The following is a 13,646-nucleotide window of genomic DNA, read 5'->3' as shown; positions in this document are numbered from 1 at the left end:
TTAATGCATTGCTGGACTTTTACTTGTAGGGTATTTCTACACTGTTGTATTGCTACTTTAAGATCTGAGTACCTCTTCCACCACTGAATTAAGTCTAACCACCTTAATTGGTGTGTAACTATTTAGTATGACCTAAAGCAAACTGACGATTAAACGTTTTTTTATGCTTTATTTATAAGAAAAACAAATAGCTTTTAAACATTTTAAGTATTTTAACTACTAAATATGTTTTTAAACTTGCAAACTTTATCATTATAAAGAAGACACAAATCTGCAGTGATTTACAGAATAGGACGCAGAAAAGCAACTTGGCATTCAAAGTGGCATCGTTGCGCAACACAGAGACGGGTTGCCGAGCTGGGAAACATCATCAGTTCAAATCCTCCCTCCTTTCGCTTCGTGTGACTGGTCTGTGCCTGTGTCAGTCAGAGGGAGGGGTGCACCACTAATTTCTATATGCCTGTATGTCAATTGAAGAGCCAGATTGGGTTCTCGTGCGGCGCTGTCAGTAGCAGCAGCAAACCTCACTGGACGTCAACAGCCTCGGTCTGGGATTTCTACACGTAACTGGAGACGCTCGAGACGTGCGTCTACCTGCTCACACTGAACCTTTGGATATCGCTGCTACTTAAAACGCATCCGCACGCTTCAGCCTCGTGGTTTTTTGCTTTTGAAGTGAACTGCGGTGTGTCTGAACTGCACGCCCAAGGAAAGACTCATCACCAAAGTTTAAAGAAGACTTTACAACTTTGGAGTTACATGTAGCCTACTAAGTGAACATTGCGGTGAGTTCACTTGGTTTATCATCTGACAGAAGCGGAATATTCCTTGTGGGAAAACTTCAGACAAGGCTTTAAAAAAAAACATGTTCAGCAAGTGCTACGTTGTGTTATTGAATGTTCTTTTTTTGGTGCGGGTGCTTTCGGCTATTGAGTGCTCGCCGTGTAATCTCCGGACTTGTTCTGTCAAAGCCCCGCACGGCTGCGAAGGTGGCCGGACCTTGGCCAGGGATCCGTGCGGATGCTGTGACCACTGTGCCCGGCTGGAGTGGGAGCCATGCGGCGGACAGGACTGGGCGCACGGCTACTGCGCCCTGGGACTGACCTGCGCCTCTGTTAACAAAACAGGAGCAGCCACAATCCCTGAAACTGGAGTATGTAAAGGTGGGTAGTGTAATTATTATGAAATCATATAACTTGGGGCAGTATTGAGAGAAAACAACGTGCTGCTGTTGAGTTCTTTAACAGTGCAATAAAAGGGCTGTAGGTGTCAATTCATCTGGCTGGCAACCGTCCACTTTCTTTAAGTGGCTTGAGGGCATTGCTATTCAAATGTCAGTTAAGTCCTGACTGCCGTGACTGTGTCAGTGTTTACCTTGTCTCTGGCTGCCTGGAGCAGCTCCCCAGGTCTGAGGGTCTCTTGACTGCCAGAAGAGGAGTCATGTTCAACTGTTCTTTCTCCTCCTCAAAGCTTCATTCACTCTCATCTCAGAGGCATGACAAGTAGTTTGGCAGCAGTGATTTCGCACTAGGTAATACTTCAGCCTAGTAGACGCTGTTCTCTTTTCTTGAAAACTCAGAGAATTTTTTTAAAGGAAGGGAATCGAAATAAGCCAAACATGATTGTTTGAATCAGTGTGAGGGCAAATTTGTGGATTACCCATGGTGTGGCCAACAATGATGATTGTGTTTTTTAACTTGGTATGCTCTAATAATAAGCTGCCCCTTTCATGTCTTTGTTGTTAACCACCAGGTGTGGTGTGTGCTGTTTGACAGCACAATTGCAAAAGTCCACTGCTGATTTTCATTCACAATCATATGATTCCACTGTGCTGTCCTGTTTTGTTCCTGCCAAGCAGAGCTGGGCTGATATATTGTGGATGTGCTCATTTTAAGCACAATTGGGGCAACTTTCTGAACTTCAAACAAAGGTGTAGGGTGTCAGGTTCCTCGCTGTGAACAGAGTAAGTAGCAATGGCCTTCTTCTGAGGAACAAATAACTGCTGTGAGGCCCTCCCCCAGCCCCTCCACCTGCACTGTGTCCAGTCTTTTTTTCGGGATGATTGAAATGGACTGACAGGACTGTAGGAGAGAGTAAGCAGCTCTCAGTGGGTATCTGGATCCCCTGACCCTGCCCTCCCATCATCCCTCTGTGGGGTGGTCCAAGTTAGGGCTTCAGGAGGGTTTTCTAGGGGCCTCGGGCCCCAGGCCATCCCAGGAGACTCTGCTGCTGATTGTACCTCATGTACAGGTTAGGCTGGCGCCTGGAGGACATCTCTTCTGCAAATTAACAGCTTTGGAGTGAGTGGGGGACCTAAAGGCTCTTCTGATTGAGTCGTGCCTCTTCTGGTCCTGTGGCTCCAGGGGCCTCGGAGCATGTTGCTAACCCTTAAATCAGACACACATACTCACAATCTCAAAGGGGTCTAGGTGGGGGTAAATCAACACTTCCCGGTGTGTTTTCAGGGGCCACAGTAGGCAGGCTGCTGGAGGCTGATCCCAGATTTCCCTCCTCAAGCTGCAAGAGTCTTAAAGTGATTAGACTTGCAATCAGGAGTAGGGGGTAAATGTTTCCGCTTTCTGATCCCCTGCTTTTCAGTTCACAGTTTTGATTTTCTGGGTGGTCAAACACTGTTTATGTGGATACGCAACAACCTGTGACAGGTGACATGTTGCATATTATATGAGAATTATACCTTGGTAATGTGTCATCCCTCAGTTTTCAATGTTATTGTTGATAAGATTAACAAACTTGTAGCAATAGCTATCAATTATAAGTTTATCAACCTCCTGTGTTCAAGGGTAAATGGAAATAGTCATTAAACTTGTGTTTTCCAGAATTAGAGATGTTATTTAAGATACTGGTATCTGAAAAAAGAATTGGAAATCAACTTTTAACCCTGTTTCTTAACTTGGGAAGTGTTGAAATCAATGCATATCCGTTAAATCTCACTACTTTCAAAGGTATAATAACCAAAAATAATTCCACGTAGACCCCTACGATATTAAAATCAGTTATTCTCATGAAGGAATTTAGCATAAAAACACTGAAGCTTACAAAATATCTGAAAAGTGAATTGAATGTTGCAGCTTCAGGTTGCAGGTTGAGTGTAATGCTTCTGATGAGTACTCAGGCACCTGCTCTGTGGACTAGTCATCCGGGCCTTTCTCCTTAGTCGGTCAGGGGAAATTGTTCAGGTCTTTGCAGCTAAATGATTTGTTGTGATGTTCTCATTGTAGACTTGTGTCTCTCCTCCCATGCAAGTTTCTCAAAGCTCCAGAAGCACTTAACATACCATGTAACAGAATGTCTTTCTTACAGTGATGCTATGTCCACTGCACTCCTTTCGCATGCCTTCTACTTCTCCCTTCCTCTGGTATTATCTAATGTTTCAAAGACTTCCTTTTTAGCTCGCTATCAGCCAGAGGGCCTCTAGAGGTCAGCTTTCCCATCCTGGCCCTGGTTGCCAAGACAAGCAGTCTCAGTGGCTGAGAGAGGAATCCCCCTGGGATGAAGCCATAGACCTTGGCGAGAGTCATGCCAAGCCAGATAATAGATAGCAAGACTAGACCAGGGCCAGGCTAAAGGGGGCTAGGCTGAGGCAGTCCTGCGTAAAAAAAACTGGGCTGACAGGGGTCAAGCAATTGGTTAACAAGACAGTAATGTCTTTAGTGTACAGCCTTTTATTCAATGTTTTGACTTCTACCTCCTTTTCTACATGCCAGATTTAGCACCCCACATAGACAAGCATCCCTGCCACCACCACCTCAAATGAAAATACTTTCCCGGGCACAGAAAAGCCTCGGGAAGGAAGTAATGTGGAGCTGAGGATCCATTTAAGGTAAAAGGAAATCACAGGGAAAGTTTTGGTGCAGTTAATTCAAAAGGCTGCTTGTGCGTTGACGTTCCCGCTGGCCGTCTGCAAGAGCTATTAACAGCGCGGGCAGGCTCAGGTTAAAGGTTAAAGGTAGTATTACTTTCAACTGTTGCATTGGGGTGTGTGTACTATAGTTGTTGTGAGCATCGTCCATCACAGAAGAATCGTCCACACAACCAAACATTAACTTGGGGAAAGTGTTTGTTATGCTTTCTTATGCGGTCACATTGATTCACTTCAACAACAAGATTTATCACAGTAAGAGCGGCTTCCCATAGTGAGATATCTGTTTTGAATTAATATGGATCAACATGTGTGTTTTATTAGGATTTACAGCAAAAAACAAAGCCATGGGATTCCATTTCTTTCTAGTCACGTTGAGTCATCTTATTATTGTTTCTCAGACTCCTAACTGAGAATGACAAAGATTTACATTTTTAAGATGTTTTGTTACATGTAGGATTGCTACAGTAGTCCGGTTAACATACCATGATGTGCTCATGTTCTGATAAATGCTTACACGGTTTCACCTTTTCCTCTTGTGATTGTGGTTTGTAGCTGTTTTGAGAGTAAAGCCAGAGTATTATGATGAGCTCCAATCACGCTTCCACACTGTTGATTGAGGCTTGGGAGCTAAATTCTTGGAAAGAGGTTACTCAGGGTTACAGTTTGTCTCATCCTGTTTACTCTGCTGCCACTCTTAGTGTGAATTTACAACTGTGAAGGAGGGTAATTTGGGGGTATAAATATGTGTTAATTTATGCGTGCATGTGAAAGTAGCACTATGGGTGATGTGTATGTTGGGACACATCACTCCCTCGTGCATTCCTTCCAATAGTAAAGTTGTTACCAAGTCTCAAGCCACCATCCCCAGACAAAGAAACAATATGTGGCCATGGTGCAAGATGAGGTGTTCCAACAGCCAGCACAGATGACAACCCTGCTGTGGAACAAAAGCAAATAAATGGGGGCTCAATGGCTGAAGTAGTGTGGCGCAACAAGGAGGGATGGCAGCCCAGAAATACACTGGTCCCTTCAGTAACGGTGGTGCCAGGGCAATTTGTTGCAACCCAGGCTATTAGCTGACTAACCCTTTAGCACTTTTAAGGAAACAAATATCAGTTTCTGGCACATTTTAGCTTGTGATTACGCTTGCTTGCCCAATGTCTTTTGATTCCCAGTTAAAATGGGCAAACCAGTCATTCTTTCCCTATTCTAATGTGCCTCTAATGTTCTCCTGATCACAGTGCTCCCTGATCATCCAGAGGCTGGCCTGGAGGACGAGCACTGTCCCCTGATGACAGGCTGCGATAGAGCTGGAGGTCAGTGTGTGTGCGATGCCCGTCACTCCTGCTTGGGCTCTTTCACCTACCCAGATCAAGAAACCTGCATGAAAGCCAGTAAGTCAGGTGAGCACTCTCCTCCCATCACAAGCACGTATGTTGAAACACAGATGCATGCACACACACACTTACACAGAATTTGAGTCAGTGGGAATAATGCTGTCCATTCAGAGGAGATAATCCATAGCAGATGTGGTTCTGAGGTGACTAATGCTACTTACATATCATAGTGATGACACACATGCTAAGACTTTGTGTAGTGGTTCTCCACTCACCCTTGAGTGGTACCATTGTCTGTGACTCATTGATGACTGTGGTTTGTGTGTGTTTCCACGACTGGATTTCAGATGTTCGCAGGCACGAGCACCTGGAAAGACACAAAGAGAAGTATGTGGGACCATCCAACCGGGCCTGCATGTTCTCTGGGTGTAACCTGACCGCCGAGGGCTGTGTGTGCGAGTCTCAGAGCTGCCACCACCACTTTGCCTACATCAACCGCAGCCAGTGCCAGGAAGCCGCAGGTAACCTGCAAATGACCTGCAACTGAAACTGATGAACCACAAGGCAGCCAACCAGTAGCTTTGCCCAGCTCAAGTTATTTAATGTTAAGATGTTAAGACCTAAATCCGGAATAGATTACGTAACTACAAAGTCACTTAAACATAACAGAATTGTATCATTCATAGTCCATGCTTACTATAACCATTGATATAAAGTTTGCTTAAGCTTTGGCAGCTTAAGGTTTCACCACTCTCTTGTACCAATCACCTCTGAAAGAAACACAGAATCCCTTGTGTCCCAGCTCCTTATGTGTGAAAGGAAGCATAATGCCGCCGACCAATGAAATGATCACCTTTCATTTTAAGCGAAAGGATCTTTTAAAGATCAAGTTAATCTACCTGAATATTTGCACTGGGAAAGCAAGCAGATAGCATTATGCACGACACTTCCCATGATAACAAGAAGAGAAGTAAAGAAGGAAGATGAGTGAAAGAAAGAGAGCAAGGCTAATGTCATGAAAAGAAAACAAGAAGGGACGATGAAGAGAGTGAAAGAAAGAAGATTTGAAAGTCTGACTGCCAAGTCTCCATTACGATAGCGGGAGTTTGCCGATTCTGATGATGGAGATTGACGAGACCTTCAGTCACAGGATACAGTCCTTACGGTGTAACAGTATAGAGTGTAAGATGAATAAAAAGAGAATCCCTTGAATTATGTGAGAGAATGCAGGTATGTGTGTTTACATCAACTCACCGTGACTGAAACATCTAAGTGAACATTTTTAATTGGCACAGAGTTTAGCTTGATCATTTTGATTGTGAGGTGACTGGCAGGCAGACAGGTGCAAAGTGGCGGCTGCCGCCTGACTGACACTTGCAAAATAGGACAGGACTACCACTGAATGAACTCACTGATCCTTTGTGTATTTTGGGAAAATCTAATCTTACTGAATAAGTCAGGAAACTGGAAAACCTAAATAAAAATGGTCATGTCCAGGAAACAGATTAAGTCCAAAGCATGTGACTTTGACAGTTTTGGTCTACATGAGGTGCTCTCCTTTGCAATTTGCTGACATTTCAGTTGAAGACCGTCTCTTTAGAAAGACAAAACAGTGGCTGGCAACGTGCCATGGAAACATATTTGAGATTATTTAGTCTGCAAATAACACAGCGGTTATTCCAGAACATTTACACTCCAGCTGTGTGGATATTCTTGATCAGTAAATCACACAGGAAGTGTGTTCATCAAACATTACATTGTTTAGACGTATATAATCATTTAAGTCTAGTGTTACAGTGAAAGATATACTGCTGGTCTTTTGTTTTGGAACCCCCCAGATCTGCTAATCAGACGGATGACAGTCACACCAGCAAAAACTGTAAACAACATTTTTCAGCAGCTTATGAGTTTGTAGTGCAACACACCCACCCTTCTCATGGCCCCTCATTAAGTAAGAGACCAGGATGTGTGTGTCAGTTATCTCTGCAAGTATGCATGTGCACGTGGTAAGAAATAGATATATCACCATGTGTGTGTGTGGGATGAGCCTGTATATGTGAGCATGTGGGTTTGTGCATGTGTTTGTGTGTGATAATTATCTTGGCCGAGATTTTCCTTCGTCTGTCACCAAGAGCTTCTTCTGTGACCAGAGGACTGTGGTTACGTTCTTATTCACTCTGTCCTGTTGGACTCCATAGAGACTGCGTCCATCGACCCCTCGTTGTCTTTGGATACAAGCAGTTAGGGTTAGCATGCCCGGCTAGTGTGTGACAGCAAATGCATCCTATAAACCGTATCCCAGGGCATTAAGTGCCACTGATCAGTCTTTACACACATTGCAGACTTTGTGTCCTGATCAGTCAGAACATAAATTCTCTTCTTGAGTAAGCCTACACAAGATAATGGTTTGGCCTATCACTTTCTCTCTGACTCACTCAGTGTGCTTGTTAATTCATCCCTTTCCTGTGGCACACTGTGATCTGGTAAAACTCAACATCTTCTCTGCTTCACCACTGCTGGTGTTCAATCATCTCATGTTGCCTTGTGTTGTTTCAGTGGGATCCTGCTTCTCTGCTGGTGTAACTTGGCTGCAAATGTTCAATATCGAGCAACCCACACAACAGGGAGAGATGATGCGATAAGTGTAAGAGAGGGAGGGGGAAGGCACACGCAGGAAGATAGGAAATCACAATTCAGGCTGACCATTTTGTCAAGGTATTTTTGTCACAGGCCCTTGGTAGGGTGGTTTACATATTTCATTCATGATAAGACCCCTAAATGTTATTTTAGACAAATTCCCCTGCTGTTGCTCACTGATGGAAACAAGTAACGGAAGTCAGTGCATTTTGGAAGTGTTTAGATGATTCATATGACTGGCATCACTTAATACTAACATTTGCTAAGAAGTAGTGATAGTTGAAAACCCAGCTATGCTGAAGCAGTCAGGTTACCTACTTACTTGTGGACTGATAACGGGGATAGAATAGAGTAAACTTTGTCCCTCACAGGCATGTGTAAGTTCACAAACGGTTCATCAGATGGGAAAGCAGTGCCCACTATGCCATTGCACAAACTGACCTTGGTCCCACAAATCTACTTGCCCACCTATTCCACCTCCATCCTGCGCCTTCTCTGCCTTTATGAAAGGACTGTTAGTTCTGCTTGGCTGCAGCCTCTTTGTGTCTGAGCTATTACTGACCGAGCCAGACCACGGATGGCTGGCAGGGGCGGGAGACGTCTCAGCCCTGTGTTTGTGTGCCGTCTGTGGGGAAGCCATGGCCCCTGTAGTACCCTGCAAGCTGCTCGTTTCCCAGTGTGTGCAAATTTGTATGTGTATGTATGTGGGTAGGGGTTTCAAAGAGGAAACAAAACTCTTATGTGGCGATTGAGACAAAGAACTTCCCTTCAAGGCATGTTGGGATTGCTGTCAACCCACTCACTACTCATGGTCAGCCGCTGACCAAACCAGCCAGCATTAGGCTAGTGGGAAAAGCCAAGACACACACATGGAGTTGCATCTCCTGCTCTACCCTCAGTCCATTCACTAAATCTAGACCTAAAACCCCAGACTTAACCAAAATTTGTAATGAATCAAAGACACCCCAACTGCAAACTAAGCCAAGTCCTTTACTTCCCAAGCACATTTCATCCATAATCAGCTAATATTTTCCTGTGAAAGGCAAGAAATCCAAATGGCCAGCATCCATATGTATAACTCAACTGCCTGCTCTACAGCTTATTCAACAGCTGTCTATACCACAAGTCTCCTGTACATTTGCTATAGATGAGGGTTATCTTTTGATGAATAGTGTCCCCTGAGTGACAGTTCACATGACAACTATTCAGTAGTTTCCCCGTGCTTTATGTTCAGTGACCCGGAGCTGTGTATGTTCACCCTTTTCATATGCATTTTGTGTCTGATATAACGATAGACCATGCATGGTGTTGCTCTCTAAGGCATGGACCCTTTAGCAAAAAAGAAGTCCTTTGCGCTCTCTGTCAGTGGCCTAATCTTATTGCCCATCAGACGGCAAGCAAAGGGTGTGTTTCAATGGAATGCACACATGCTATGTACACATGCTTTGTACACACACAAACACACATCTATACAATATGTGCAAATGTGGAACTACATGTGGACATACTCATTACCTCACCCAAACATGCTCGTTCACAGCTGCAAGCGGTGTTACTCAGGACACTGGGATCACAATTTTCATCTGCAAATATTAAGCCAAAGAGGGAGAGAGCAAGTCGTGCAGGCAGCAGATGCAGGCCTGCTGGCTGCTGCGTGCCTATGCCCGTCTACCTTAAGCTTCTAACCATGGTGTGAAGTTCCTACCCAGTGTTTCTTCCTGGTGACCCTGTCTGTGCCTTTTGGCCTGGACCCCCTCCCAGACCTGCTTCGCGGTCCTTACACGTATACTCACACACACTGATACACATGGCAAACTATGCTGACTTTTTCAGCTGTAACTGCTGGTGGGCACAGGGCCAGCCCCCCACAGCTTTATGTGAGAGACGGCCCTGATGTGTCCCTTTTGCGGAGCAACTTTATAAAACCTGAGGACAGGCCAGAAACCCACGGAGGGCAGCTGGACTGAGACAGCTTTGTTCTCCGCTGACTTTCCTCCAAAGTCAGTCATTGAACAGAACTCGCATTGTGCACTTTTTCCATGAGTAAACTCAGGCTGTCAAAAGAGTCTCCTCTGCCTAGCCGAACCGCTCTGGTTCGGGGAAAGACTGCGCTCCTTGTACCCGGACTTTAGAAGAAGAAAAACCCATTTAGATAGGAGGTGTTTTAAATTCTTCAATGAGCTGCTGAGATGTCAGAAATATGAATTGTTGACAAAAGAGACCATTATGTGGTATTGAAGCAATTTCCATGTCCCACCTATTCCAGATCAGCGTTTGTGTGTGTTTGTGTGCACATGTGCGTGCGTGTGTGCATGCGGGCTTGTGTGTGGTTTTGTGTGTGTGTGTCTGTCTGTGTGTGTGTTCCAGGTTGTGTATTGAGGTTTCATTCTTTGCTATCATACAGTCATATGTTGCCTAATCTGCAGATAGAATTTATCAAGCATACCAAATCAGGCCTTTTGTGTTTGTGCAAGCTGGAGTATGGCCACTATTGTGATATGAAGAGTGGTTCTGTGGTTGCTGACTATCTAATTACAGCCATTTATGCTCAGAGATAGAACACAAACAGCATAGGATAAAATCCATTTGCTGCTGACTTGTACTGTCCACTCTGTCTGCCTATTGTGCTTATGAATGTGCCAGCTAGATTAATTGGACGTGGATGGGTTGAAACCTTTTCTATGGATGGCTATAATTCTGTTCATTTGAATGACAATGGTATGTCTGCCAGCTGCTTTTCCCAGCGCACTTTAACACCAGTCATTATCACAACTGAAAGGGTAATCAGCCTTCTCTGGGACACATACAATACAAAGAAAGTGTTTTTCAGTGCAGAACGTTGTGGAAGATCGTCCCAGGGCATTTTCAATTGCTTTAGACAGTGTGAGGTTTTCATATGCAAAACCAGTCTTCAACTGAGCAGCAGCAGACTTAATTAGACTTTTTATTGGAAGTAAAACATTCACCAATCAGCGCTTCCAACTGAAGTTTATTTAACTCCAGTTTAGGAATTAGGCCAAAAAACGTTAAAAAGGTTGTAGCCTCCCTTAATTCCTGAGGTTTTCCCCCTCATTTTCTATGACACTATTCAGCTGCTACGTTTATCAATGAGAGCTTTGTGGCAGTCCTCACTGTTCCCAAGTTGCTTGAGTAAACAGTACAGTACAGATACCTCACACTCTTACTCTATTTATCTGGAGCCAGAAAAATTCAACGTTTCCCTTATCCTCAATTTCATCTGTCAGAAATGTTACCCTCCACCCACTGAAAGACAGCAGTCACAGTCATACAGACCCATGTTTATTCTAGGTCAGACATCAAATGGCTACTGAAATGTAGGCAAAGCATCAGGTCATAAAGAGCTGGAATGGTTGAGAATATACAGTACGATTCAGAGGTCCGGCTCTGGAGTTGAGGACTGGTAGACCAGAACCATGATCAAAAGTTTGGACCCCAAACTGTTCACTGGTTCAATTTCCCTCATCTCGTGGCAAAACCCAGAGGGATCCATTTACAGGTCTTCAAATGTCAGGGATGAGGCATATCCTCTGAGAGACTCATGTTGCACCATGGAGCCAGCAGCAGTCTGGGAAGACCATCAAGAAAACTCAGCTTCTGGAAACACGACCAAAACCCCAAGCAAAACTTCAGCCTACATCAGTCCCTCTCCACAATAACCATATGCATGCAAAGATTGTCAGGTATTTCTCATAACTAAGTCAAAATCCACTCCAATTCATCTTTCTTATAAGAAAGTCATTTGTTGACACATTTTCTCTTTTAAATGTCAGTGATGACTTGTGGATTGGTGGCTCGAGAGATGCCACTTCACCTCCTGGGCACTGCCAGGTGCTGTTGAGCAAGGCACTGTACCCCCCCACCCGCTCTGGGCGCTGGTTTGGCAGGCAGCCCACTCACTCTGACATCTCTCCATTAGTGCATCTATAGATCCTGAGCATGTGTGTGTGTGTAGTTCAGGACTGTGTGTGACTACTAACAAGTGTGGACACAGAGTGTAAATTGTAATTTCCCCATTGGGGATTAATAAACAGATTAAAATTAAAAATTAAAATTAAATTTCCTCTTCCTCATCTTCCATAATCTCTGCACTAGTTAACCCTGACTTTCCGCTCTCCTTCTCAGCTGTCAAAGTGCAACAAAGTGTGTATTTACTGTGCTTTCAGCAGGGGATCTGGGAAATTACTTAGTGATTGATAATTATAGGACATAAATCTGCTCTCCACAATCCTCTTCTGCATGCACTGTATACATTACAGTGACACTGAGAACCAAAATAAACATGTCTCTTTGGTTTGGGTAATCCAATCTTTGGAAGGTAGCTACTGTTCTCATACAATGGCTGTAAAGAGGGGCGCTCCACTTTTCTTTTCCTGAACAGGCTCCAAAATACACCCCTGAGCCCCTTGCCCAGATTTCTAGTACCCCTGCACCTCTTTTCCCTTTTTAACAAGGGCTATCAGAGCTATTATGTTGGCTCCAGCAAATGAAAAGACAAACACATCCTGGTATGCTAAATGAAGGGGAGATTCTAAACTGGCAAATAGAAAAGCTCTGTGAAGGTTGGCTGCTAATAATGACTGGTTTTAGAGTGTGAGGGGCTGTTTGGATTGGAGCCTGGCTGGGTGGGATCAGAGGCCCGTAGACAGGATATGCAGAGAGCCTAGTCGTGTCTAGAGCGCCGCTCTCACTTCTCTGACAGGATGCTGTGAAGCTGTCACGGACTGAAGTGGGGATCCGATGACAGAGCACAGTGCACAGAGTTTGTGTTGGGTGACTGTGTGAACTTAGCCTTTAGAGACTGTAACACGAGTAGTGCTGTTCCAACTGACACTATGAGTAGCCCTTAAACACACATGCACACCCACGTGCAAGCACAGAAAAAACACTTTGGCTTTTAGGAAAACAGTGTGGTCACTGTCAGAGCGTAGAGCAGTTGAAGGTGCTATTACAGAATGTCTTAGAAAGGAAGAAGAAAAATGTATGAAAATTGATGAAAAAGATGCAAAAGCTACGCAGCTTTTGCATCTTTTTTCATCAATTTTCACTTTTGCTTCTGTATTTGACACACCCACATGTATCTTAATGTGAACGTGCGTCCATGTTTGTGTGTTTCAGAAGAACTGAGGTGTGCCGGACTGACGTGTCCCACTCTGCAGGTGCCCTCCTGCCCTAAGGGTTCAGTCCTGACCAAGAGTTACACGCCCCCTACTGGTTGCTGCCCCTCCATACCGCCCCAGTGCACTTGCGACCTCCGTGCCTGCCGCAAGCCCCAGTGCCCAAGCGGACAGCGCGCCGTGCCACTCAGCCAGGCCAGCGGCCAGCCAGGAGACTGCTGTGATGTCTTTGAATGCCAGAAAGGTAATTGCACTAAACTGTGCACACTACACAATCTGTTTCGATTGGTCTCCCACTGGGGGTAGCAATGGCACAGTTGGTGTGAGATTCATCGCCTTTGAGGAAGCAATTATTTTCCTTAGAGTAAGGCTTTTCTCCCCGCTGACCAAAGGTCCACAGATGTAAATTAAAGTTGCTGATTGGATAATTACTGTTGGGCTGTTTATCAGGCTGGGCCGCTGCCTTCCAGGGTTAAGACCATGGTTCAAAGAAATGTTTGCAGGGGTGTACACAAATATTTGTATTGCCTGAAGGGATCTTAAATATAATGGGTCTTTCAAAGCAGATTTCTGGTCTGAAATACGCCCTTGCAAAGATTTTCTGAGAGAAAAAGACAGGAAATGCAGAGAAAGAGAGGCGACAGAGAGTAGATG

At 44.6% G+C, this 13,646-nt stretch overlaps 1 protein-coding gene across 1 annotated transcript in view; it reads left to right on the top strand.

Moving 5' to 3' along the window:
- The first annotated feature begins 405 nt into the window (after nucleotides 1–405).
- The window catches only part of LOC116669755 (cysteine rich transmembrane BMP regulator 1 (chordin-like)), a 29,768-nt gene continuing 16,527 nt past the window's right edge, over nucleotides 406–13,646 (top strand). Inside the window, exons 1-4 of the mRNA XM_032499791.1 lie at nucleotides 406–1,163; nucleotides 5,125–5,286; nucleotides 5,568–5,741; nucleotides 12,994–13,236. Coding sequence (XP_032355682.1) covers nucleotides 866–1,163; nucleotides 5,125–5,286; nucleotides 5,568–5,741; nucleotides 12,994–13,236 — 877 coding nt within the window. The 5' untranslated portion in view covers nucleotides 406–865. The remainder of the gene's footprint in view (nucleotides 1,164–5,124; nucleotides 5,287–5,567; nucleotides 5,742–12,993; nucleotides 13,237–13,646) is intronic.

Source organism: Etheostoma spectabile, chromosome 20, assembly GCF_008692095.1.
Source record: "Etheostoma spectabile isolate EspeVRDwgs_2016 chromosome 20, UIUC_Espe_1.0, whole genome shotgun sequence".
In the NCBI taxonomy this organism is placed as follows: domain Eukaryota; kingdom Metazoa; phylum Chordata; class Actinopteri; order Perciformes; family Percidae; genus Etheostoma; species Etheostoma spectabile.
This window is presented reverse-complemented; position numbering and strand designations above follow the sequence as displayed.